This window comes from Tauraco erythrolophus, chromosome 6 (genome assembly GCF_009769465.1).
Source record: "Tauraco erythrolophus isolate bTauEry1 chromosome 6, bTauEry1.pri, whole genome shotgun sequence".
Lineage (NCBI taxonomy): Eukaryota > Metazoa > Chordata > Aves > Musophagiformes > Musophagidae > Tauraco > Tauraco erythrolophus.
In genome coordinates this window covers 35,798,210-35,825,087 of record NC_141470.1, presented here as the reverse complement: position 1 = coordinate 35,825,087, position 26,878 = coordinate 35,798,210, and the positions used below count along the sequence as shown (strand labels likewise).

The 26,878-nt window shown below is 37.9% G+C and overlaps 1 protein-coding gene across 12 annotated transcripts in view; it reads left to right on the top strand.

Annotated features, from left to right (window-relative positions):
* Positions 1 to 26,878, top strand: part of GPHN (gephyrin) — a 321,622-nt gene that overhangs the window by 142,127 nt on the left and 152,617 nt on the right. For all 12 annotated transcript variants that reach the window (XM_086614073.1, XM_086614070.1, XM_086614071.1 and 9 more), the window contains exon 4: positions 22,184 to 22,276. In XM_086614073.1, coding sequence (XP_086470199.1) covers positions 22,184 to 22,276 — 93 coding nt within the window. The remainder of the gene's footprint in view (positions 1 to 22,183; positions 22,277 to 26,878) is intronic.

Here is a 26,878-nt window from a genome sequence, read left to right as displayed (position 1 = left end):
ATTAAACTGCTCCGATAATGGAAATTTTTGCAGCACCCTAATCCTATTGGCTACTCTATCATATGTAAGGTCCACTGTCTAAAACAGAATAGGAATCATGAAATATTTTTAACAGAAAACCAACTAAAAACTTCCTTCAAGGAAATATCGTAAGGGAATAGTGTAAAACAGTATTAACAGACATGTTGAACCATGTAGCCAGAGGCATTTTATTTGCTCAGATGCTTTCTTTTATCAGATGGACGAGATTCCTCACGATGAGATTTCATGCTGATGAGCTTTGTCTGAGCACAGATATAAACTGGAAGCTTCAAAGTGGATTTTATGTTTTGTTGAGTTTCTTGGGTAAGTGGCTCATCTCGTCTCTGACAGTGCACAGAGCTGGATGTTGGCTTAACTGATGTCCTAACGGCTTCCACAAATGGATGTCATCTAGCTAAACAAAATCAGAGCAATGTGCGTGGAGATGAAATTAGAAGTACCTTTCTTAGCCCTAGCCACTGCATCCCTAGCACCAAGAACTGAACTTTTATCTTGACCCATGTATGTGTTACCAAGTCCTGTAAACCAATAAAATGCACCTGTCTATAAAGTAAAGCATTTGGTGCTGGAGATCCAGCAGTCACGTTGTATGTTTTGATATGTTTTATTTCAAACTACTTCTAGTATGATTCTGTGAATTGTGTGCCTGTTAACAGCTGGAGTGGATTACATGCATTGCTGAAGTTCATCTTCCAAATAAGTTTTATCTGAAAGGATTCCAGTTCACATGCTTAAAGCCTACTTTGTGATATGTACCAAAGTCTGGTAAGCAGAGAGCTTTCAAAAGTGCACTGCTGTTTTGAACTAACAGGCTATGGTAGACATGTCCCCAGCCTCCAGTATATGTTCTCATACCGTAGCATATCAAGGTTAGAAATAATGTGAAATTCATGACGCAGTATCGTCATTACCAGTGAAACACTGTTGTCTGAGCCAAGTACTTATAGAGCACCCAGCCATGCTGGCAGACTATTAGAAAAAAGAAAGATGGTCTAGACCAGTGGTCTCCAAACTTTTTGATTGTGCACCTCATCAGTAAAAAGTTTTTTGAGCATGCACCCCCAATGTATGTATATTCTAATGTTTTCTCCTGGCACACCAGTGGATCATAGAATCATGGAATCATTTAGATTGAAAAAGACCCTTAAGATCATCGAGTCCAGACATAAACCTAACACTGCCACGTCCACCACTAAACCATGTCCCTAAGCACCACATTTACCTCTAGGGATGGTGATTCAGCCACTTTCCTGTGCACCCTGTTCCAATGCTTGACAAATCCCTTCAGTGAAGAAATTTTTCCTAATAGCCAATCTAAACCTCTCCTGGTCCAACTTGAGGCTGTTTCCTCTTATCCTGTTGCTTGTTACTTGGGAGAAGAGATCGACACTCACCTTGCTATGACCTCCCTTCAGGTAGTTGTAGAGAGTGATAAGGTCTCTGCTCAGCCTGCCTTTCTTCAGGCTAAATAACCCATTTCCTCAGCTGCTGTTCATAGGACTTTTTCTCTAGACCCTTTGCCAGCTTCACTGCTCTTTGGACATGCTCCAGAACCTCAGTGTCTTTCTTGTAATGAGGGGCTGTCATGGTTTGATGTGGAGGGGGGGCTGGTTCTGGTGGCAGGAGAGGGGTTTTGCTCCCTGCGACCTCCCCGGTTTTGGAACCGGGTTAGGCTTAGTTCTGGCCACCAGATCAGACTGCCATCCCCCTCGGGATTGAGCCAATAGGGCGCCTCTGCGAATTGCCCTATTTAAGTCAGGACAAAGGGACCGAAAAGGTGCTTCGCCCAGGATCGACCAGAGAAGGGAGGAGGGCACTGCCCCCGCTCCCTGGCTCCCGGCCGGGCAGCTGCCTGCGTCGGGCCGGCGCCGCCCACGGAGAATGGCGGCGGCGGAGCCAGCTGGGGAACTCGGGGGCACCCCACTCCCGGGGTGCCCATTGGGCTGAGTTCACCTGGAGAGGACTGAGATCTGAGAGAAACAGCTGCATCGACAGCAGGTCAGTGAGGATGGAGCGGGAGGAGGTGTGCCGGAGCCGAGTTTCCCCTGCGGCTGATGGTGAGATAGCAGGCGGCCCCCCTGCAACCAGGACGGCCTCGGTGGAGCAGAGACCCACTCGCAGCCCGTGGGGAGAAGATGCCTGAGCCTGAAGATGGTCGTGTTGGGGTGCACGACAAGGCAGAGAGGCATCTGGAGTCTGCGTGACGACCCACGCCGGAGCGAGTGGCTACAGCTCCCTAAGTACCCGAGACTGTGGTAAAGCCCACACCGGAGCAATCTGTGGGGAGGATTGTTTCCAGTGGGCTGGACTCACGCTGGAGAAGTTTGTGGATTTTTCCTCGTGGGTAGGGGATCCATTGGAGCAGGGGAAAAGGGTGTAAGGACTCCTCCTTTAAGAAAGAAGCAGCAGTAACAGCATGGAATGAACTGACCTGCACTCCCCCAGTCCCTGCCCCCTGTGCTGCTGGGGGGAGGAGGTAGAGCCGGGAGGAAAAGGAAGGGGGGGGGGGAAGGTGTCAGTTTTAAGATCTGATTTTGTTTCTTTCTGTCCTCTCAAGTAATCGGTTTTTGTTTCCCTTTGTCCTTCTAAGTAATCATTAATAAACTGTTTTGCTTTGAGAAAAGCTCTGCCTGTTTTGCCCAGGACCATGGTTGGTGGGTGCTCCCTCTGTTCTTGTCTCAACCCTCAGTCCCTTTGTTTTTTTTTCCTCTCCTCTCTACTTTACTGGAGAAGGAGAGACTGTGTGAGTTTTAGTTGCTGGATCAGCCTAAAACCATGACAGGGGCCCAACACTGAACACAGTATTTGAGGTGCAGCCTCACCAGTGCCGAGTACAGAGGGACAATCACCTCCCTAGTCCTGCTGACCACACTATTTCTGATACAAGCCAGGATGCTGTTGGTCTTTTTGGCCACCTGGGCACACTGCCAGCTCATATTCAGCTGGCTGTTGACTGACACCTCCAGGTCTTTTTCCACCGGGCAGCTTTTCAGCCACTGTTCCCCAAACCTGTAGCATTGCATGGGGTTGTTGTGACCCAAGTACAGGACCTAGCACTTAGCCTTGTTGAATGTCATGCAGTTGGCCCCGGCCAATCAATCCAGCCTGTCCAGATCCCTCTAGAGCCTTCTTATTCTCAAGCTGATCAACACTCCCATCCAACTTGGTGTTGTCTGCAGACTTACTGAGGGGACACTTGATCCCCTCATCCATGTCACTGATAAAGACATGAAACAGAACTGGCCCCAATACTGAGCCCTGGGGAACACCACTTGTGACTGACCACCAACTGGATTGAACTCCATTCACCACAACTCTTTGGGGCCAGCCATCCAGCCAGTTCCAGTTTTTTTATCCAGTGAAGTGTACGCCTGTCCAAGCTGCATTCCAGGAGAATGCTGTGGGAAATGGTGCCGAAGGTTTGACTAAAGTCAAAGTAAACAACAACCACAACTTTTCTCTCGCCCACTAAGTGGGTCACCTTGTCATAGGAGGAGATAAGGTTCGTCATCATCCTGCATGCACCTCACTTTGGAGACTGCTAGTCTAGGCTATTGAAATGATTTACTGGTTCAGGGAGCATCACAACAGTAAGTAATGAAAAACAGCCCTGATTAGTTTGTTTCTAGATTGCTCAGTACTAATCACTCCATAGATAATAGAATTCTTAAGAGGCGTTTTGAATTCTCCTACACTTCTGGTTTACGTAAGTTTGGTTTTGAGTCAAGTTATTTTGCTTCTGTGCCTGTCAGGTTACTGAAAATCACCCAGTATTCAAAATTTCATATGAAGTGTTTATAAAATTGCAAAAAAAACCCCACAGAAACGTTATTTAAACACATTAGTATCTTAATGAAAATCCTCTTGACAATAAGTTGTTAAAAGGATCCAGAAAAAAACTGCAGGAAGAGATCTATTCCACATTAAAAAATACTATATAGCAACAGTTTTAAGTAAGGAAGCCCAGCAGATATGTTAACAGTCTGAAAGGAATTCTTCCCCTGAAATGTGCTCCTATAATACAAGCTCAGAGGAGAAAAAAGCTTTCCCAAGGGCTTCCTCCATTTTTTTTTCTGAGATAAAAAGCCTTACTGTGTTAATGAGCATTGGTAACCAACATATTTTATCTGGTTGTTTAGTTTGCCTGGCCATAGTTTATTGAACTATTTCTCTTTGTGGCTTTTACATAAGGGAGCTAAGAAGTGGTGCCACAGGGTGAGGAGAAGATAGACATGAGTGCAGGGTGCAGATGTTGCCTGAATGAAGTGGGTCCATCTTGGATGCAAGTATCAGATTCCAAAGGAAGTGGAATCGATATGGTCAAATTATCTCAGAGAGCTAGGGTTGTAATAAAAGCCTATTATTTTTGCCATGGTGTGTAGAGAAAACACTGATTATGTATTTGGTTGGACAACAGTAGTATGATATATTCGGATGAAGATTAAGTAGTTTGCAAAACAGAATGTTTTGATATTACAGTACATGTAATGTAATTTGGTTTTCATTATCCCTGTGCTTTTGATATGCTCTTTTTCTGGATACCTCCATGATAAAATAGCTAGCATTTTGGATTTACTTACTGTGACGCTGTTTCTGTACCTTTCAATTGCAGTAGGATTTCAGAAATGTTGTGACTTAATTGTCCTCGGAGAAACGTTTAAGGGAGAGAATGCTGTGAATCATCAGAGTTCAGTCAAGGTGCAGTGGTTGCGGAGTTCTACTTTTTAAAATATTCTCTTATAAAAAACACACAGGGATTTCTAGGATTGTTCTGTCAGAAACGTTTGTGTTCAATTTCAGCTGCCTCATCATTCTGACAAGATTAGGTGGAATATTAAGACTGCGAAGGTAACACACATTCGCTTTCACCATTTCTGCATAGACTGACCTTTGTTTTCTCTTATTATTTATCACCTGCTTTGTTACTGTTGTTGTGCTCTATCAAAATAGCTTTGTATTTTAAAGTTGCAAATATTGTAGCAGTCTAACCGTGTTGCTTCAGTAACATGGTGACATAAACCTCTTTATTAACAAATAGACTGATCCCCTATGGAAATTTATACTGCTCAGTCCTGTCATTTTAAAGGGTTCTTCTGCATGCTTACCAGTGAAGTGGTCTTGGTAGTTGAACATTATTTAAAGTAAGTGAGAAATGCCTAATATTTATCATTCTTGAAAACAAAGCTATGTATCTGAGGATACCTTGTGAAGATACTTAACATCAAGATGTTTTAAAATTCTTATCTTTCTTTGATAAAACAGAAAACAACCATTCTTCATGTATTTGTAGCAAGGAATGTGTTCTGTATTTTAATAAATACTTCTAGACAATAATACTATATAGAAGAGGCAGCGTGTAAAAATAAAGCAAAGTGTCATTTGGGACACTGAAGCTAACACTTCAGTTTTACAGGGTACCTTGAGGCTGTAAAAGACAACAGACAATTATCCCCAGGCTGTTTTGAAGGAAAGATGCCTGGGTTTAAAATCAGAGAACTGTAAAGAACTGCTTTACACACAAAAGCTCCAAATGTCTCTAAGTATTGTTCAGGACTGTGAATGCTTCTGTAGGTGAGAAAACTGAAAAAATGGGTATTTGTGAAGTATGCTATGCTCTAAGTGTAATTAACGCTTTCATATGCATGATATCATCACTGAGTTGACTTCTGAGAGACCCAGCAAAAGAAACAAGCAATAGAAGTGCACAGATAAAGGGAAGTTACGAGTTTTTCTGGGCTTACGTCTTTTCTGCAGATCTAACTTAGGACACACGTTCTGACTGTTGAGCCAATAGTTGATAAACAGGCATGAATCTTTAATTATAATGGCATAGTTTCCTGCATTTGCCGTTTCTGCATATTTTCCTGCATTTGCTGTAAGTAAAACAACTTGAGATACACCTCATGTATGTGGGTACCCAAGCAGTTTTACAATATATTTTTATATTGAAATATTTTATATGAAGTAACGTATAAATTTTAGTGTGTGTGTGTGTGTGTTCAGAATTTTTTGTATTTCAATATTTTTTGCACAATTTTAGAACCTTAAATTCTTTAAAAAGACAGTCCTGTATTTGGACAGATAGTATTTTACCAGAGATATAGTCTTGACAACAGCAAAAACTGAGCTAATTATGTTGCAGTTCATCTAAAACCATGGCAATCTCATAATAGACTAACTGAAAAATAAAAGGGAAAAATAAGACGTTTCCTCTATGGCAGAATAAATAGTTAATTTTAGACTAGCTTTTGTTGAAAAGATTTTTAAATTCATTCTACTAGATCTCTAACAATGAAAACAATACCGGACATGTTTGAGCACTTGTATGGCCTTTTGAGGATGGCTAAATAAGAGGGAAAGAAAACCAAAGGAAATACTCAGAATTTCTTACTATCCTTAAAATTACATATTTTGAGTATGTTTAAAACATGGAATGAACAAGATGTGATCAACCATCTTCAACTTGTATCCCTTTTTGTGATCTTAATTAAGAATCTATTCTGTCATCAACAGGCACAAACTAATTCTTCAAAATTAACAAATTAGGCACAAGTTCTTCTCAGACTGCATATTTAATATATTTCACTTAAATTGCTCCACTTGTAGGCCTCTGAATCAGGAATAAGATACAATGCGTCAAGCTCACTGACAAATAGTGTCCAAATAGCGAGTTTATTTTACACACAGGGTGGATAGTATCTTACTAATGCCAATAAAAAATGAAAATAACAAAATCAATTTAAAATTGAAACTGCAGTATTGTCCTGGTTTTAGCTGGGACAGGATTAGCTCTTCTTTTTAACAGCTAGAAGAGCTCCGTGTTTTGGTTTTACTCAGAGGCTCGCTCTGAGAAGAATGTTGATAGCAAGCTGATGTTTGCAGTTGGCACTGAGGTCTCAAGGACTTTTCAGCCTGCCGGGTTCTTGCCAGTGTGCAGGAGCACAACAGGATAAGGGGGGAGCATGGCCGGGACAAGGGGTCCACGACTCTCCTTACGATTTGTACCTGAACTTAAGATTGAGGGCCAAACTGGCCAATTAGTATTCCATATCATGCAGCGTCATGCCCAGTATAAAAGTGAGGGTCAGCCAGAAAGAAGGGCTTTTGCCCTTCCAGGACTCTGATTTTCGGGCTCTCAGAGGTTTTTTTTCTCTCTCTCGCTCTCTGTCTTGGGGCCTCCCGTTTGTCCAGGATCGCGGTATCGAGTCTTATCTGTTTCGGGATTGCAGCTTTGTAACGAGATGGGCCTTGGTCAAGGGGTGGTGAGCAATTACACTGTACATCACTCATTTGCGTATGTTTATCCTTGTACATATCCGTACATATGTATATATTGGTAGCGGAAGTAGTAAATTGTTCTTATCTCAACCCTCGTGTCTCTTTTCTTTTTCCTCTTTGATTCTCTCCCTCATCCCTGAGGTGTGGGAGGGTGAGAGGGGACTGCGTAGGGTATAGTTGCCGGATCGGCCTAATCCACCACAAGTATAAACAATCTTTCTGCTGTCCCTTTTAGGAAACGGTAATTTAAAACGATTCTCGAGATCGTTGCTGTTTCTCTTGTACGAAAGTCCCCATGAAAGCCTGATTTACCTCCGACTTTCCTCTTAGATTATCTGCAGGGAATTTAAGGTAACATCCAAAGTACACAGTTTGCAAAAGCATTAAGTGTTTTCTTATCAGACCTCAGTCAGACACTGAAATCTACCCAAAGAACTGAGATTACTGGTGAAAACTTTCCTACAAGTAGGTCAGTGAGAAGTTTCATATCTCCCTACAAAAATGTCATCATAATGAAAGAAGCCTAAAGGGGTGAAATCTATTTATTCTGTTAGCATGTAATTATTTCCTGAGCAAATAGTATTCTTTTGTCAGTACTGTAAATGAGGATGACCAGATGTTTACTTGCTAGTTATGACCTTCAATTGAGTATGTTTAAATGAAGTGGTGGTCTGCTTTTCTGTGTCTCAGTTCTATCATGAGTATTATCGTGGGTTTTTTCTAAAGGTTCAAAAAGACATGAAACTCAAATTTCCCAAAATGCAAAGAGTGAGACAGAAAAGGAACTGTCTGACAAAAAAATATTTTTGTCTGTACAGTTGTTTTTAGTGTAAAGAGTGGTATACTGCTTGTCCCAATGAAAACTATTTGGTGTAGCCGGTGGTCTTATGTTTTCTTGGTGATATTTTGAAATTCAGGTGACAGACAAAAAATGCTGTGTTTCCTACTAAAAATATCTCTACTTTAGGAGTTAGAAGTGAAAGCTGAAACAGCAGCTAAAGACTTAATGGGCTACTAAATGATCTGTGACATTTAGGAAGGAATAGCTACAGTGGCTTGGAATTTGGCTTCATTTTTTAGAGTTGATCGGTACAGATCGTTACAGCTCCAAAACCAAAAGTTCTAAGTGAACAAAATGTTAAATATGGTGCCTAGATTCATGGGTACAAATGTAAAAGCTCTTGGAATGTTGCTGCTGTAGTTGTTGGATTCCTGGTAGACCTGATCTTTAACCACAAATTCATAACTCTTAGCAGAAGAAAAAAAATCTTTGATTTCTTTTTAATGTCTTCAAATATCTCAGATATCACCAGGCCTGGAGAGAGAACTCTTACACGACAGAAAAGACTTGCTTAGTGATCGCAAGAAAAAAGCAAGGGTTTCCCCTTCCATAGAGTCAGAAGTGATAAGTGTTGACATGAAAAGGGAATCCTGAGTGTGTGTTTGTTCTGCACTGGGACAGGAGAGTGAGAGAGAGGAGGATGCCAGGTTCTTTCTGGATCTCTATAAGAAAGGCCTGGCAACAAATTACTTAATAAAATATCTGCTTTAATAAGACAGAATAAGAAGAGGAATATAGTTAGAAAATGCATCTTACTCCCTTCAGATGCTGGGAACCGTGGGTTTGTGCAGCATTGGATCAATCTTTGGATGGATTTCTCCACTCAGGAGAAGTTCTTGCTATGCTTTTAGATAAAGGAAAGGCCACACTGATGGCATAATCCCCAGTGCTGAGTGGGAGCTGCTTACAGCCTCCTCCGTTACCATGCAGTGGTTGAGTCTGTCCTTTGGCCAAGGGGTTTGTGCAGCTTGGCACAGGCCTGAAGGCTATGCTGGACGTGGAGCACAGCACAGCCTGCTGTGAGAGCTGCAGGGGAACTGTTATGTGGATCACTAACTCCTTGATGTACAGTGGTTTCCTGGTCAGGATCGCTACAATATTAGAAACGTTATAAATAGAACGTTGTGTGGTCCTTAATTTCCAGAGGGCATTGCCCAGTTCTTACTCACAGCTAAAATTTATTGCATACTCTTATTCATCCACTAATTCCACCTACTCTCTCTTACTGAAAATACTGCCTGAATGACTCTGCTGCCTGTGTAGGTTCTTCATCACTCTCCAGTACTAAAGTGGCAATTGTCTCTACAAGGGAAAGCAGTAGTCTGGAGATAACGTATACTGCATGCATCATAATCCTCAAAGTAGAATGTGTGGGAGATGATACAACTCTTTGAAAGGGGCAATATGGTATTTTTAATTATTGAGATGATGCCTTTATTCTAAATTGCATTGAGCAGGCAACTGTAATGTGATTTTAACATGTTCAGAAAGGTAAGTTTTGCAATTAAAAAACCCAAAAATTACTTACATAAACATTTTCGTGTAACAGACCATATGTTCGAATAGTAGTATATAAAGCAGGTGATACACAGTCGAAAAGACTCGTTATTTCTTATGCAACTTTTTTTTGAAGTATATAAATAACTCAGGATTCTCGTAAAGGTTACCATGTGTGTCTTGTTAAATCTTTAAAATAACAAACAAGTACTTCCTAGTCCAGAGGGCTTTCCATGGTTTCACAACTCTAGAAATGACTCATGCTTTAGCAAGGAGATTTCTGTTCCTGTGAAGCAGCAGAATTTTCATATGCATAACCTCCACTGTCTGTCTGATTTGAGCACATCAGTAACAATGGGAATGCACGTTTTTCACTAGAACCTGCTGTACAACTGTACTCCTTAAACATTTCCATAATTACTGAGTCTCCCTGCTTTTCCTTTTGGAAAACTACTAAAAAAAAAAGTGTGAATATATTTTTCTCTCCGTTCTTTTTCAAGGAAAATAATAGGAGAGAGGCATGAAATACCCATTTATGAAAGTATAATGAATCACTGTGATACCTGTGTGTTAATTGCAACATTTAAAATAATACTATCTTCTGGATAGTTATGAAGGTTTAATATAAACTTCAGATAGAGGGTAATTTCAAAATAAAATTGAAAATTACTTTCTGAAATACTTATCTCAAAAGGTTTACTTATGGTGAGAAATATCTGCTAGGATTAGCACAATAGAAATCATTTTAGGTTTAGAACTTAAATTGTAAGAAAACCTTTTAGTAAAAAGGACATTAAGATTTGATTTGTCTTGTGCTAAGTACTTGAAGTTTATAAATCATTAATTCCTCTTGAAGCAGGCGCTGTAAGGGCTTCACTCGTCAATGACTATTCGCTCAGTGCTGCAGCTTTTGATTCTGGCACAGATGTTGATTTTGCAACTGAAGCATATGGTACAAATATATTCACTGCTAGAACACTTAATTAATTAAGCCATCATTCATTGAAGATTAAGTGTTGAGTACCTGTATGGATGACATGCTTAGTGCAAGTGTTTCTTGCTCTGGAATTAGTAGTGTTTATTTCAAAACTCTCAGTCACAGAACCAATAGTTGCAAATAGAACCAGCATGTTGGAAATCATGGGACTGGAAAGCATTTCTGAATATACCAAGACTTTCTCCACAGCAGTCAAGTATGATTGCTACAAGCATTTGTAAGGATTGCTCTTCCTTTAGCAGAAAGCATTCCATACTTCCCTCGTTCTCATAGTACTGATTATTATTTGTTTTACGATTCTTAAATTTTAGCAAGTGAAGTTTGGCATATGTCTTTACAAAATCAAGAGATGACAAGTCATTCTGCTTAGAATCATCCTTTCCAGCTCTTTTCATGTATTGCTTTGAACTTTGTTCACTTCCTAGTTAGCCTCTATGGCTGCGTTAACATTTTGAGAATAGATTGTGTTAGGTCACTTCTATGAAGCAGTTGCTTTATTAAGCTTCTGTTTGCTCCATTTGCAGCAACTTTAACAAATCAGGCAGACTTTTTACAAAGTTGTCTCCGCCTCAGTCGAGAAGGATATACGTTTTTTTATTTTTTATATATATAATCCTTGTCATATAGCAAAGTGTTAGCATATCTTTCTGTATAGCACAAAGCAATTTCCAAGAACTTAGGGCCTTAGAAGCAATGGAGGTTACAATACAAAGAATTCTGCAAAAATGCTGTAGATTGTTTGACATTCTGCATTTTATTTTGCCTGAGAAATTTGCAGAACCCATAAAGGCATGTTTGAACAACCTTCATATCCTGGCATATTTTAGCTTCATTTATACCAGCTGCAGAAAAACTTGTAAGGTGATTTTTGAAATCTCTTCAGGATGTTGAATGCTTTATTACCGCTCGACTCCAAGTAATTTTGTTGTTAGTATGTATCAAGAAAAAATTAACATCTTTTAAAAACATTTGGAAAGAGAAATGACCAGAAAGTTTCAGATCTTAGGGAAAGAAGTCTTTCTAGTGTGAGTTGTTCTGCATCAGTTTTCTCCCAAGTATAATAATCAGTTGAAATCTTTGATTGCAGTGGGATCAGATAATGCTAAGACATCTCTGCAAGCTGCAATGGAAGCAGAAGATAGCTCATCAATTTCTATGGTAACAGCTTTCACCCGATATTGTGTAATAACTGTAATCGTTTGAGCCTATAAGAGAGATTCTTCATGGACTGAATCTGAAAAGGTCTTCCCTTTGAAGAGAATGGCCTTTTTAGTTCGATAATGGATTGTCTTATAAGTGCCAAAAGGTTCTTTCACTACATTTTATCTTTGGATGCTTATATTCCAGGGTTCAGGAATAAACAAAAACCTAATCAGCAAGGCAGCCTATTACTAGTTCATACTATTATTCTTCTATTGTGCTCTATGTCTATAAGAAAAAAGCAAGGGCTCACAGGGAAAAGACTTCTTTCTGTAATGATCACAGTTACTTATTTTTCATTGCCTTCAATGGCTGCCAATGTGTCATTTACATTAAGAACCATCAATGAATCTTAACTGATTTTTATCCTTTCCTTATCCCTTTCGAGAATCATTTGCAGAGTCTCCAAGATTACTCCTGCTCAACAGATAATGGAGAAGTGAAGACAGTCTAATCAGTTCCAAAATACTCCAGTCTTCTCCCCTTTCTTACATTTACCTTTCTCTTTGTATATCCCTGTCACAAGAACATGTCAGAGCGGGATATCCATACCTTCCTTATATTTGGAGAAATAAAGGACACTGCTTAGTTTTGGATGAAGGGGCTTTCTTTCTCATGGTTTATTATCTTCTGGAAGCTAGATGTGACATTGATTGTTAGACCTGAAAGGTCATTTACTTTCTAAAGATAGTACTCTGTAGTTTGTTCCTTATTTGTCTGTGGTAGTAATTTTTTCTGGGGAAAAAGAAATATCTTTACATACTCACATGTGGTGACCTAATTTGTGCAAGAATCCCTTTTCCATCAATTCACACATAACATTCAAGGTTCTCTACAAATACTTTTATTTTACACTGCAGTAGAAGGATGAACACAGATAATTTCCATCTAATTGATATTCAAGAAGGAGATTTTACTGCTGGCTTGGTAGGCTTCACCAGGGCAAAAGAACACGTCTCTGAAACAATCTGAAAAGTACCAGGACAGTGATAGATCACAATAAGATTATGCCTTTAGTTGTTATGTCACACGGCCTGTACACGCACTGGTTGGCTGGAAACATCTTACGTTTAATTTATGCATCATAATTAGGTGTTACAGGATTAATACAGCTGATAAATAGTAATCTTAAAGTCTCTCAGCTGGTAGGGGTATCCACTACAAATATGTAGAGATGTCAGTAAGAGTGGCTGCTTTGTTGCAAAAGAAAGGCATCTTATACTAAATGATGCTAGGCAAAATTTGAGTGCTGTTCTATATCCATACACCAGTGATCAGAATGATGAGTTTGGGGTGAATAGCACCATAACAGTGCACTGCATGAGCAAGCAGGAAGGTGCTAGATCCATCCATTATGTGATTACTCCATCTATGGAATTGTTGTGCTTGCCATAAAATAATTGTTACAATCTGTTATCTTCAGGATCTTCAAAATATGCCGCCACATCTTCTTAACAGATACTTCTTTGAATATCTAAATCTGTGACAGTATTAGTCACCAAAGATTAATCTGTGGTTGGTAACATCAAAAAATACAAAGATTTCTCCTCTAGAGGGGAAGAGCATCTGAGTTGGTAGGGAGTTGTTTTTTGTTAATTCCCTCCATTTCAGATCTATGCTTATCTGCCAATACCCTTATTCTGTTGTGTTTGAGAAGAAGCAGCGTCTGAGTCACCACCGTCAGTCCATTCTGGCTTGAACAGTATCAGTACCTGGAATTCAGGAGCATGTGAGCGTCTGTTCTAGTCATTTTGCCTTTTTTCCAATACACTGATGATGGCATGACCAAGGCACATGCATCATTCAGGCCTCAGTTTTCATACAGTGAAGTGTAATAACATATTTGACTGTTTAAACATACAGAACATTTTGGTTCAGAGTAGGGAACGGTCCATAACTTTTACATGTACTACGAAATGGAAATGGTTTCACTTCAGGAGGAATCCATCTTCTGTGAGGGCTTTGTTTCTCAGTACTCTATAATATTAGAGTTACTGGAAACTTGTGAGCTTAGCATACATCCGGCAGCTATTTCAGCACTTCATCCACCAGTTTGGTAGCATGTAAATTCTCTTCATCCTACAGTGATTAATAGACTTCCATTTTAAATTAAAGAGTTAACTCAAATTTGGAATATTAATGTGATTCTTCACAGTCTTACTTGTTTGACCTAACAGTGTTCTTTGTTGCATACAGAAGATGGTGAGCCCTGATGTGAGTGGCTTTGACTCTACTTAGTCCTTTGTAAGACAGAAGTGATACTTTAGACCACATCTCAACATTTTTTTCTGAAAGTTCAGATTTTCATTTAACCCATTTTATTCACCTGCTCTTCCAGTGGTTATTTGTCCAAAAGTAAAACATTCACTGCTCTTTAAGAGTATGTTTTGTAAACAGGTGTCTGTCAGGAATGACAAAATAATCCTGAACTGGACAGAGAGCAAGAATAACTGAAATTCCATCCAGGCCCATTTTAGTATATTCTTTAGAATTTGATGAACTAGACCTCCCCAAGGAAATTCCTGTGAGGATACAAGTGACTTTTGCAGTTTCCTTTAGGGGTGTTCCTTAGAGGACCTAAGTCTATTCTTTGCACTACTGCGTGTGCTTTTGCTGAAATATACTGCTTGTTTTGCCATCTCATTCAGCTGCCTGGCTTAATAAAGCCATACAGCAATTTTTCTTGGATTAGGCTTGCAAAATGCATCTTCTCCTTTTATGGTATATTGATTGTAAGTTACCAGAATTGGCACACACATAGAGAAATAGTCAGTAAAGACAAACTTGTTATTTTTTGGGTAATTTCATCTTGTTCTGACACTGGGTGTATTCATATACTGCTATTTGAGTTTTCTTTTGTAGTATCCATAGACATTGTATTTTAGCTCTTCCCTAGCTCTTCTTCGATCTGTGGAAATCTCAGGACTCTCCATGTCAAAATATTAATTAATCTCTAGGGTAATCAGTTCTTGCTACTCTCCAGAGTAATGATAATATGAAAGTATCGTCTAAAAATGTGTACTCTATGAGAAAACAGTATTTTCTGTGTGATGTGTTTGTTTCTGCTTTGATTTCAGCTCTTCTAGGTTATTTGTTATATGCAGTTCCTTTGATCTCTGCCTGTGCTTTGGTGAGGTACCAGGTTGCTCTCTCTGGTTGAGTACACTCATGTTCTCACACCTCACAGCTCCTAAATTCTAACAGAGCTGATCAGGATGTGCTGAATTGCTTATGTTAAAGAAATTCTTTGTCCTAGGTTTCCCGCAGCAGAGACTCAGACATCAGTTTCCATGTGAAATAAATAAATAATTTAATTGAGTGGTACAGCAATAGGAGCAGCTCAAGCTGGGTGCCTCTGGAGAGAGACCCTGAACAAAGAAATCCCTGGGCATGTGCGCCCTTACAGACTATGCACCTGTTCTTCTTGGGCTGTTGACACGCCTTGCACGCACCTCTTGGTCCAGTGGTAATTTTTGGTCTGGAGTCTTCTTTGTTCCTTATTGGATTCTTTCTCTGTCTCCAGGCGGACTGTGTAGCTGTTTCTTAACTGGATGAGTTGCAGCTTCTGCTGACAGTCGTGGCCCCCTTATCTTCCATTTTGCACTGGTCTCGGGTCCTCCCTTCGTGTAACTAGGCAACGGTTCAAGATAAGTTCAGCTTTCCTAGGCGAAAGTTTGCAGCTTGCAGCCTAAGGCTTCAGCAAATTTAGCTACTAATGCTAAACGAGGCTCTTAGTCCTAACAATTCTTAACAGTGCTAAGCAGGACTATTCAGACAAAAGAGTACAGTTAAAAGAATTCAGTTAAATTCTTACTCCTTCTGCACGTGTCTATGAAAGTGGCACATCTGGTGACAATTTTCACAATCAACTGCTGTAGTATGCAGGTCCTTATGGCTGCTGTTTTACATACTACTTTCATAAGGGCAGAGTATCTCTTCTTCGGTCATCCAAAATTCCTTCCTGAAGTGGTGCCAAAGTTCCAGAATGTCTACACAATTACTCCTCCAGTACTTATTTCCAGATCTTATGCTTCTTTGATTGAATTTTATTCCTCACATTCTTGAGGCCGTAAGGACTTTATCATTTCTCTTTGCAGGTCCAAGTCTTTTAGTTTGTTTCTTTTCTTGTTGCACTGTGGGACTATCCAGAAGTTCAGCAGACTTCACACGTCAGTTGTTCAGACAGCTTTCTGGCTCTGTGTGGACTCGAGGACATTCCCCCTCCATGGCCAAAGCAAATTCTATTAGATCTCTGGGCAAACTTAGTATCTGTATTGTATGATATTTGGATGTTTGCCGTAATGCCTCCTGGAGTTCTGTCTTTGCTTTCTCCCAGCATTATATTGGTCCAATAGTATCCAGGGCTGTTTCAGCCTTCAGTGGAGTAAATGCTGCAGTTGTTTGTGGGAGTCCTGAGGCCTTCTCCTGGGTGGTAAAAGGCAAAGGTAACTGTTCGGAGCGAGTCGTTGTGGGAATGTACATGCAGACTCAAAGAAGAAAGGTTACTGGTCAGTAACTGGTGTTCTTTGAGAGGTATAGTCTGCATGTACATTAGTCTCCTACCTGCCTTTCCCCTTTTTCTGAATCTCTTTCAGGTTTGATTGTGCATTTAAGAGGAACTGAAGTGGTGGCGGATGCGCTCTGCCCGCTATGTCATGCCTCAAGCAGGAAGAGGGGAGGAGCTTGAGGGCCCCTCCCGCGGCACGCCAGGGCAGGCCACGAGCCCCCCCACTCTTAGAGTATATGTATGGACTAAATATCTCAAAGTACAGCAGCCGTTCGTTGGTAGGTAAATTTTCTTTACTGTATTTTCGCAGGTAAAGCAGTAGATTTTATTTGAAAAATAATATCCTTCATTGACTCTATGGATGCTATGCGTGAGCAGTGCACATGTGGGGCAATTTATACCACAAACTGCATTACAGAGTAGCTCCCTGTCTCTCTAATGGATTCATCTCTGGTCTTTTTTCCTCCTGTCCTAACCTTTTTTAGATAAGTGAATATTATAACTCTGTTCAATTTGCCATTTCCTTTGAGAGCTACACCAAAAATGGAAATTACATAAGTTGTAATATCATTTTAAAAGTAAAGGGAAATAATGTCTTACACAATTGTAGCTAAGCATAGGAAATAACATGTAAGATTGTCTTTGCTATTAGAAAAAAAGCTAGAAACTGATCTGGGTTCTGTAAGAATCAATTATATTTTTTACAATTATGTTGGGTTTTTAAACTTCATAGTTACAGAAAAGCAAATATCTGAGTTCAAACATTTTTTCCACAGCTGGATTCCTCATGTGTGGTTTTTTAATCACAGAAGCCTTATAGTCAGTTTTTAATCCACTGCACTTCCTGTCCATTAAACAGAATAAGTAGACACAGGGTATAACCTGGCTTAAACTGGAGAGGTAGTTGTCTCTGCATGCAAATACAAACATGCGAATTCTGCAAGTGGTTGTTTTCAAGTGTAGCTTCTAAGTAGTGCAGGTTATGTGAGTTGAGGGCTGCTACAGGAATATGATTCTTATGTGTTTGTACTTGGAGTTCTCTGAGACATATTGCCTTTGCCTGTATGATACACATGCTTTCTTAGAGTTGAAGCAGTTAGTGTTCTCTTGGCAGCTCAAAGAAATGTACAGTTGGTTTTCTGTGGCTTTACCATTTCTATGTTTTCGGTAAGATTAAGCTGTAGCTTATCCGGGCTTAGTTAGAGCCAGCAAAGTTCGGTGAAATTTCTGATCTGTGGTGCATGAGATACGTGTGCTGTAGATGTGGATACACAGATAAAATAGTGTAAAGAACTCTAGTTTTAACAAGTTACTGACTTGTGTGTAATATCAAGCTACCTTTTCATATTCTGAGAAAAAAACTCAATCTATTAAACAGCCTTCGACAAACATTAATGTGTCCAAAGGGAAATAAAATGTGGAAGAAGCCATCTTGTTCTGAATGATTAACCTGAAGTTTATGACTCCAAACCCAAGCATGTGTATTTTGTGGTAACAGGTATCTGAAGTGCTGTTTTAATTTAAAAAAAAAAAAAAAAGTGAGAGAAAATTTCTGTTTATCTGTTATTAGTGAGCAGTATTGGATTATTTTAGTTGGTTTTATGCTTTTTTTCCTTTTCATTACAATTTCTATTTTAGCTTGTGTTGTTGTAGGAATAATCGGAGGAATATATATTAGATGTCAGAATTCTCACTGGGAAAGTAATACTGGCAAGGAGGCATTATGTTTTTTGTTTATTTAATTTTTAGTTGGTTTCAAATAAATTCTTAAGAAAAACAGAGTTTTTATAACTACTGTGGTATTTATTTCAGTAAGTAAACACTATATTTTAGAGAGAGCTCTTCTGTGCATGACAGAAATGAGACACATTAAACTGTGCTATTGCTAGTACATTTTTATTATGTAAAGAGTAGCATGTGTGCATATATGCCCACACACATCTGCCAAATTCAGAGTGGACAGGAAAGTTGTTTCAAGAAACAGACGTGTTTGGAAAATATTGAATTCTGACTCTTCTGACAGCTCTAAGTTCCATCCCTTCCTCCAGACATCTGAGAAAGACTTAAGCTGGAGGGACCGATCCTTTCCAGTGAGTAGCTGTGATTTCAAGACGGTGGCATGCACTCTGGTAGGATCTCAGTGGTACTGACAGTAGATGGGAACAGATACTCAAATAGAAGGAAACATGTCTTGTGCCTTGTTGCACATAGAGACTCATGGTTTGCATCTGATCTGGGCCCCTTATAGATTTTAACTCAATTTGTTAAACCATACAAAAAAAATCACAATTTTTCTTGTTTATACTTAGATTAATGTCAAGGTAGTTAGCTTGAATTGAGAATCTCTCCTTTGTGTTTTTGAGGGGAAGTCAGCACAAGACATTAAAAACTACACTTGTATTTTGTTGAGTCAGTCTTGTACGTGCCCTATATTGTCTTTACCTTTCTCCAACATAATAGTTAGAATTTTTTTTACCAGTCTCAGCCCTTAAAAAGCAGACTACTTCAGTGCTGGCAGTCACAATGCTGGAGTTATGACCAGCAAACACTTCAGTGTTTGCACATCTCTCTGCTTTTCTTTCCATATGCATTCGCATAGAGGAATTCTGTTGAGCATTGCACTTCAGTTCCTACTTTTTTCTTTCCTGTTTTAGAGATAATTATCATGAATGGTAGCTTTTAGAAGACATGAAGTATTTCTTAAAAAAAGGTTATATTACAGGCTGCATAGGTATGTTGAACCTTGAAATGTTTGATAGCTGCAATTTATTTCAAATGGAAAATGCCTATAATTAAAATTCCATTTAAAAATAAGCCATTTATAGAGCACATTTTTATTATTTTCTTCCTTTAGTTTTTCATTTCAGTAGAATAGTTGCATTTTAATGACTTAATGCATTAGCTTAGTATTTATAAAACTGTGTAGAAAAACAACAATGCAAGATGACTGTGATGCTGAATACTGCAAATACATCTGTAGAATCTTCAAAAGACTACGATGTTCAGTAAAATCTCACAAGATGTAAAGGTCTATTTAGACACATTGAGATACGTTCTCACATTTCATTCAAGTCTCTTGGTGACAGTGATTACACTCTGAATATAATCCTAACATTTCTCTTACTCTGCCTTTTGTGGATGGGGAAAGGAAAAAAGGAGTGGAGGTAATAGAAAATGTTGAGCATATTTTCATAGTGGTTTAGTATTTCATTATCTCATATTCTTAAATCATTTTGAGATTGATTACTTGCAAAGTTGTTGCTCCACACGTAAGAATATCCTCATGCTCCTACATGTCAGCGAAGCTTTCAAGCAATAAGAGAAAGATTATGAGCATAAGAAATAAAACCTTCGTAAGAAATAGGGCAAAAAGTACGAAATTAATTCCAATAATAGTTTAAAATTTCTAGGGCCTTCCCTCTTTTTCAAACTGAATGTGAACTCAGCTCTTTATCTTTCCTTCAGTGCCTTTGCTTTATGGGCATTCATGTTCTTGCATGGTCCTCAGTACTTGATTTTCCCTTTCAAATTAATAGACAAGCCATGGTCAGCTGAATAGAGAAGTTTCAAACTCTTAAATAATACAACAATGAGGAACAATTGGGTTGCTTTTACCTTTTCTTTTTCTTTTTTCCTGCTTTGCTTTTGTGTGCTGTGATGTGAATTTCTGATTCATGCAGTTGTGTATGCTCTCTCATGCCATAATATCAGAGTTAATCTTTAGTGAGCTGGGGTCTTTATTAGTTCAAGCCACATGACCAAGTAAAAGTTGTTATGAGATCTTAATGTGCCAATTCCTGTATTCCTGAAACTCAGTGGTCAAAATGACACCCAGTTTTCTTAGCAAATCTGCAGCTATGCAGACTTTCTCTTCTTTCATGTATTTTCCCATATTCTCACTCATTATAATGTCTTCATTATGATGATGTTAGATAATCTTACATGAAAATTACCTCAGACACCCTTTTAGCTCTCTTAGCATGAGACCACACAATAAATTGATATTTAATGTGCCTTTTTATACAAAAATTCTCATTTGACTTGGATTACTAAGGAAAGTTACCATTACAGATTTAAGAATGTATTGTTATATGTTTTTTCCTTATGTTTTGAAACATACTGTCCAAGAGTAAACAAGATTTATTTGCAAATATAGAAGTCACATAATTTTACAAAGCTTGTAGTTTTGAGAAGATCTGTGCTGGAGAACATAGACTTTTGCATTTCTAAGCACTATCAGTAGTTTTTCCCAGAAGCCACAATATTCTTTTCAGTCATGTAAAGTTGTTTTGAGAACTTCTGCTTAGTATACATGTCTGTAAAACACCTTATACTAACTTACTTCTGTTTCAAAGTCCAATATAAATAAATGTACATTGTTTCATAATTAAATTTCAGCTTTAACATTGATATTTGTTCAGCAATTTCAATTAAATTTTAACAGTATTTAACAAAGGGGAAGGAGAAGGAATGAGTGAAGAAAGGAGAAATAAAGACAGAACCTTTGGCTTTGCTACTTCTTCAAGTAATCCTTGGATAAGTTTGCATGATGGGACTTGCAGGCAGATACAAGTTTATTCTACCTGCAATTTGGAAGAAGCTGTATATGAACTTTCTCTTAATTGGAAGTTACCTAGCAGTGCTAGGCCTGCAGAACATACACCTGAGGATTAATCTAATTTGGTAGTACTTTAAAAACTGTTCTGGACAGTCTTACGACCATCAACAATATTTTAAGCTTTTTTAATCAGTATATTGCTCAGATCTAATTTTATGATAAATAGAAAGCTTCTAGCCAACAGTCATCAAAACAGTTCATTCCTCCGCAGTATAGTACTCCAGAAGCATAAGTGTCCCCAAAACTTTTTCAGAGAATGAGGTTTCTTTGCTAGAATAAGGGTAGCTGTCTAAGTAATTGATCTGACTGGTTTATGCAAATGGTTACTTTAGTGTGTAATACGTGAGCGTACTTCATGTAGCACAGCTCCTTTGGAGCTCCAAGCAGATATTCTGCTGCTGTGCTAGCCCACAGTAGAGTATGAAGGATAAGTGATATAATCATACTGAGACTAAATACATTTTCTGCTTATGCCAAATCTTTATCACCATTTGAAAACTAATTTAAAATGTCATTTTAAAAATGAATGGAAATCAAATTAAACACTTCTCTAGTATCATGAGTTCTCCAGTACTGTGAATCACTGTATTTACATGACAGATTTATTAAGCTTTCTTAGACCAGCCTTGGAATTGGTATATACGGTCCTATTGAGGTGTTGTAGGGAATGTAGAAAAGATGATTCTATGATAATATTTTATGTTGCTGTATCAGGTGTATTATTGCATCTTTTCATAGATAAGCTTACAGAAATTTGGTTGTTGCTTTTTTCAGGCTGTTAAAAAGTAGAGCGTGGAAACCAAAGTTACTGTGATAAAAATCAACCATGTAATCTGAATTAAATGCACATACTCTGTTAACATGTGTCAAAGCATTATATTTATATCTCAAAATCAAAGTAAACAGTGACATAAATGAGTAACTGTGAATTCTTGTTTTCCATTTCAGGTCAAGAGATGGAGAACAGAATTTCAGTTTCTGTTTCCAAATATATTATGATGGATACTTAAATTATTCTGACATATATTGGTTATAAACAGTGGTTTAAAATCTTTGTATAAAAAGCCATGAGTGATTTTACAATTCCCTGTACTTACTGTGTGTGTGTCTTTTTAAGACATTTGAAGTCTTCAGGTGTTTTCTAAGATAACGGTATCCCATGTGTTATTTGTTAGATCTGACAGGATTCATGTTCTCTTTCAGGAAACGCTGATAGATTGGTGTGATGAAAAGGAGCTTAATTTGATTTTAACAACTGGAGGAACAGGGTTTGCACCACGAGATGTCACTCCAGAGGTGAGATAGTCCTGGAATAAGAAAAATCTGTCCTTTGATGTAGAAATGTATGTCTGGGGGAGGGAGGTGATATTTTTTTGAAATGTCTTCTGTAACTTTACTTTGCAATATCTCTGGATAGGTCAAGCGATACACAACTTGGAAGCAGAAAAAGCAATAGGGAATATAGCACGAGAGAATTACTCTGACCTTGGGTTCTGACCCAAAACGATTTTTAAACTAAAGCGTGGCATAACATAATGGATTTCTAGTCCTCTCACAAAACAAAATTTGAATGGCTTTTTGACGTCATCTTCCTTAGCACTGCAGTACAACACCACTGAACAAAAACTTGTGTCGCTTTTATTGTGTCCTGCACGAGGAAAAGTGGGATAAGAGAGATCTTCAGTTCTCCCTTGCAGGCTACTGCATTGGCAACTACTGCATTATAGGTTAGAGTGTGAGAGGCAGATAGTAGGGGAAAAAATTCTGTGCAAAGCTGCTATTGCTTTGCTTGACACCACATTGTCAAAAAAAAAAAAACACTGAACAGGCTGAGATGGAGATGACCTGCACCAGTAAATGTTGCACAGGAGATCTGGTTACATTGCACTTAGAAGGAGCTAAGGTAAGGAGAACAAAAAAACCAGGAAGCTTATCCTAATAACCTCATGGCTGTGAGCTGTAATGTGAAATGACTGCGTGATTGCTGTTAAGTATTTTGATATTCATGGTTCCAAATTAGATTAATATGAACTTTTAAAATCACATACTTTTTTTTTTTTATTTGCTTATGTTCACTAAAGGGCAAAATTAAGATTGAGTGCCTAAAGTGTTTATTTCCATAATGTAACATATTTAGATTTCTCTTAAGTACTCATACAAGTTTTCAGTTGCTTAGACTTTTGAGTTAATTTGAGTTCATTACATGCTTACACTGTTTTTTACTCACAAATGTGTTCTGTCAACCATGGCTTCAGTTTAACGTTTTTCTATTCGGAATCTAAAAATATTTTTTAATTTATTGTATAACACTTGTATAACTAAACAATCATGTAAACAAAATGATCCTGTACATTACTTCTGATTTTTTAGATTATATACTAGACCTTAGGTAACTAAAACCCAAGAGTCTGTGTATCAGGAGATAAGAATACTATAAAATGACCACAGTGTACTAGCTAGTGAAACTGAATTTGCAGACGATTCACTGTGCTGAAGCAACACAAAAGTGAGAAGTGTGTTGATTGAATTAATCTCTTACTTGCAAACTAACTTAATGGTTTTGAAGGTTGTATTCCCAGCACTGTGTAAAAGGAGGGCTGAATTTCTGCTTCATTTTTCCTGATTTATTACCTTTACGCAGAGTCAAACCAAGGCAGTAGTGTCAGAGGAAGCATGGCAGCCAGTGCCAAAAATTAGCCATGGATTCTCAAGCAGCGTTTGGGCTAAGAAATAAACAAATAAGAACTCTGCACATAAACACCTAATATTTTCCTTATGTTGCTTCATTGCTGTTACTCTAATTAAGAAAGGTGGTGATGATTTGTTTGATTAGTTTTGGTGTTACAGTGAGCCATTTTAAAAATTAACTGAATTGTTGAAGTGTCTTTAGACTGTACAATAAAACCATGTTGATACAAAAATCATTAATAATATGTACTGAAGAAAAAATGTGTTATTTTTAAACATAATATGTTTGCAAGACTTCAATTGATTATAACAGAATTAGGTGTTCTGACTGGTGAATTATTCCCATACTTAAAAAGAATTTATATATGGCAGTATTTACTCACTTTTCACTCATTTAAGTTGGATTAACTTGCAAGACTAAACTTAAATCACAGTGGAGAGATTGAATCCCAGTTTTTATTACAAAGTGGCAATGATAACGTTTGTTCTTATGATAGGGTTTATTAGATCATTCATTCAAACAAATATTTTTAAGGGAAGAAAATTAGTATGTGTCATGACAAAAACATAGGAAGAAGCGTAAGCTTTGACGCCCCATATTTTATGTCTTTTTGGGTCAATGAGAGAACCAGTTCGAAATGGAAAATTCATTATGTCAATATGAAATGTGCAATAGCAAGCCTTCAGGAAAACTTGCATTGATGGAGGAAATGGTTTTAATCTCTTCCACTTACGGTGTTTGTCCAGCACACTCTTCTCTCATTACTGAACTGATAATGAAATGATGTGATCATGACATGATGCTATTGAGGTGTCATCTTTAACATGTGATTTTAAAACTGGTAATAATTGAATCTGATACTGGAAGACATTTCAGCATTTCTCCTGAGTATGGAGAATAGTCCCTCAGGTTGTATTTCAGCTGGAGTGATTCAGTCCTGCTTCTCCTTAATCCTCCTGTACTTTTGATGTACTTTTGATTAGAAAACATGTTTTTGTGCTTTCTTTTCTGAGCATAGAGACATAATTACTATTGTACTGCAAAAGATAAAGCTAGTTCCTGAGAGTATTTACAGCCCAAAGAATTTGTGTTAATTGAATTTTGTATTTATTGATTAAATCGAAATTGTCTAGCATAATGTATCTATTAAATATAACTTCTTGAAACTTCCAAAATTTATTATTAAGTTTCAAAAAAAAATTTACTCAATTTCCACATTCTTTTTTGCCTTTTGAACACTATATCGAAATCATACCAGATTATTGCAGTTGTTTCAATGATGTGTAATGACTTTTCTTCGTATAATGGGATAGGTGATTTTATGGGTACATCTGATTTTCCTTACCTATTTCTAGTCCCTAAATTTACAGGCTCAGTCTAGTCAGTATGTGGAGAGAACCTTTTGAATTAGTATGAATCACATTGTGAGGGGTGAGGGCCAATTCAACTAAGCAATGTGAATGTCCTTCGCCTCTTGTCTATGTGACTAGAAGTAATGAAATACATGTGGATATTTAAAAAACAAAACTTACTCAACTGATGGCTGAATTTGAAGGAAACTGTGTTGTAGATGTTATTCATGAATGCTGCAATTCTGCGTCAATTATGGAAGTTGATGGTAGTTCGCATTTGGACTAAAGCCTAAATATGGACTTAATTTTGTAGATTCAAGCACTTTTACTGTCTTATTTTGCCTGTAATTTATAGAGGTAGCATTTAAATCCATACTGGAAATGCTCATACAGTCTGCTTGCTGATTTAAAAGATGTTTGTTGCCAAACAGAGATCAGGGCTTTACGTATGGCCAAAATCAAGTTATTTAGGGAACTTTAGTTTTGTATTTCCAGATGCAAACATTTTTTCCTTGGAACTACAGTACTTGAGTGGCAGACAGTTACAGTTCTTACAGGCTGTTAATGGCAATATACATTATTTTTTGGTGAAAATATTTAAATAATGTGGCAGCATTTTTACCTATCACTAGATATCCTTTGATATAGAAATGTATTTTCTCTATTGCTATTAGTCAATACAAGGGAGAAAGGAAAAATCTCATGTATACAGGTGCTCTGCACAGTTTTCTATCTATCTTCTGTCTTCTCTATTTTTACTTTTATTCTTTTGCAAAATTGTACATCCAAAAGAAATTTACGTGTCTACTCCTAACAGAGCCTTCTAGTGGTGTTCTTATCCTTCATCTCCAGTTTGACTTGCAAGTCTTGTTTGCCTCCCTGCTAAACTGATTTTAGGTACTTAAAAAATGGCAATAGAAGTCAACTGTGCCTCAACTGATGCTAGACATCCTTGAGCTGTGTCACTATGTGTATTCACAAATAGTTCAGCCACACTGAGGAGATAATTGTCAGCCCTGAAATTTTAAGATAAGACTTTAGAAGAAGCATAGAAGAGCTCTTTTCCATCATGTAAAACCAGACAGATGTTTCCTTACAGTCTTCCTCCTTTTCAAATGCTCTGGAAAAATTATGAAAGCTACTTTTGGTTCTTACTGATTATGTTCTTCGATATTTATAGACAGTTTTTAATTTATTTAGACACATAATTTCATTTAATCTTACAATATATGTATATTTGTTTATTCCTTCATCTAAGTTCTGTAGTCCAAGAAAAGGAATGTTTTTCTCTGGAACTCCCTCCTATTTGTCAGCATTTTTCTGAAAAAAGCATGCTCAGAAGGAACAAAATACTCCAAACAGCCACACAGAAGCCGCGTCTGGAGAGAAGAAATTATCTGTTCTACTGTGAGATAAAGTCTTTGTATATTCAGTACAAAATTGCACCAGTGTTTTTGTAATTGTTACCAATTGCAAATTTTCTGTCACCTGGCTTTTTCCAGTTCCCTAAGTTATCTTTCACTATTGCTGTTTCCCAAGTTGCTCCTTAAGATTTAGTGTGAATTTTTCTTCAAATTCCATTTTATTTCTACAGACTATTTTAATGTCTGTATCCTTCCATTTCTCTGTCCCAAGTAGTGTTAACATCCCTCCTCATCTCTGTTATTTGTAATTTTCATGTGTTCTGTCTGTTTGCTTCTCCTTCAACTTTGTTAATGAAATAAGATGCTTGTGACACAACAGGATGTGTCATGTTATAGTCACACTCTCACAGCACCACGTGTTTCCCTGAGATTAACCTAAATCCACTGAGACACTTCAAATAACAACTTCCATTTAATAGTCAATAATTTAAAC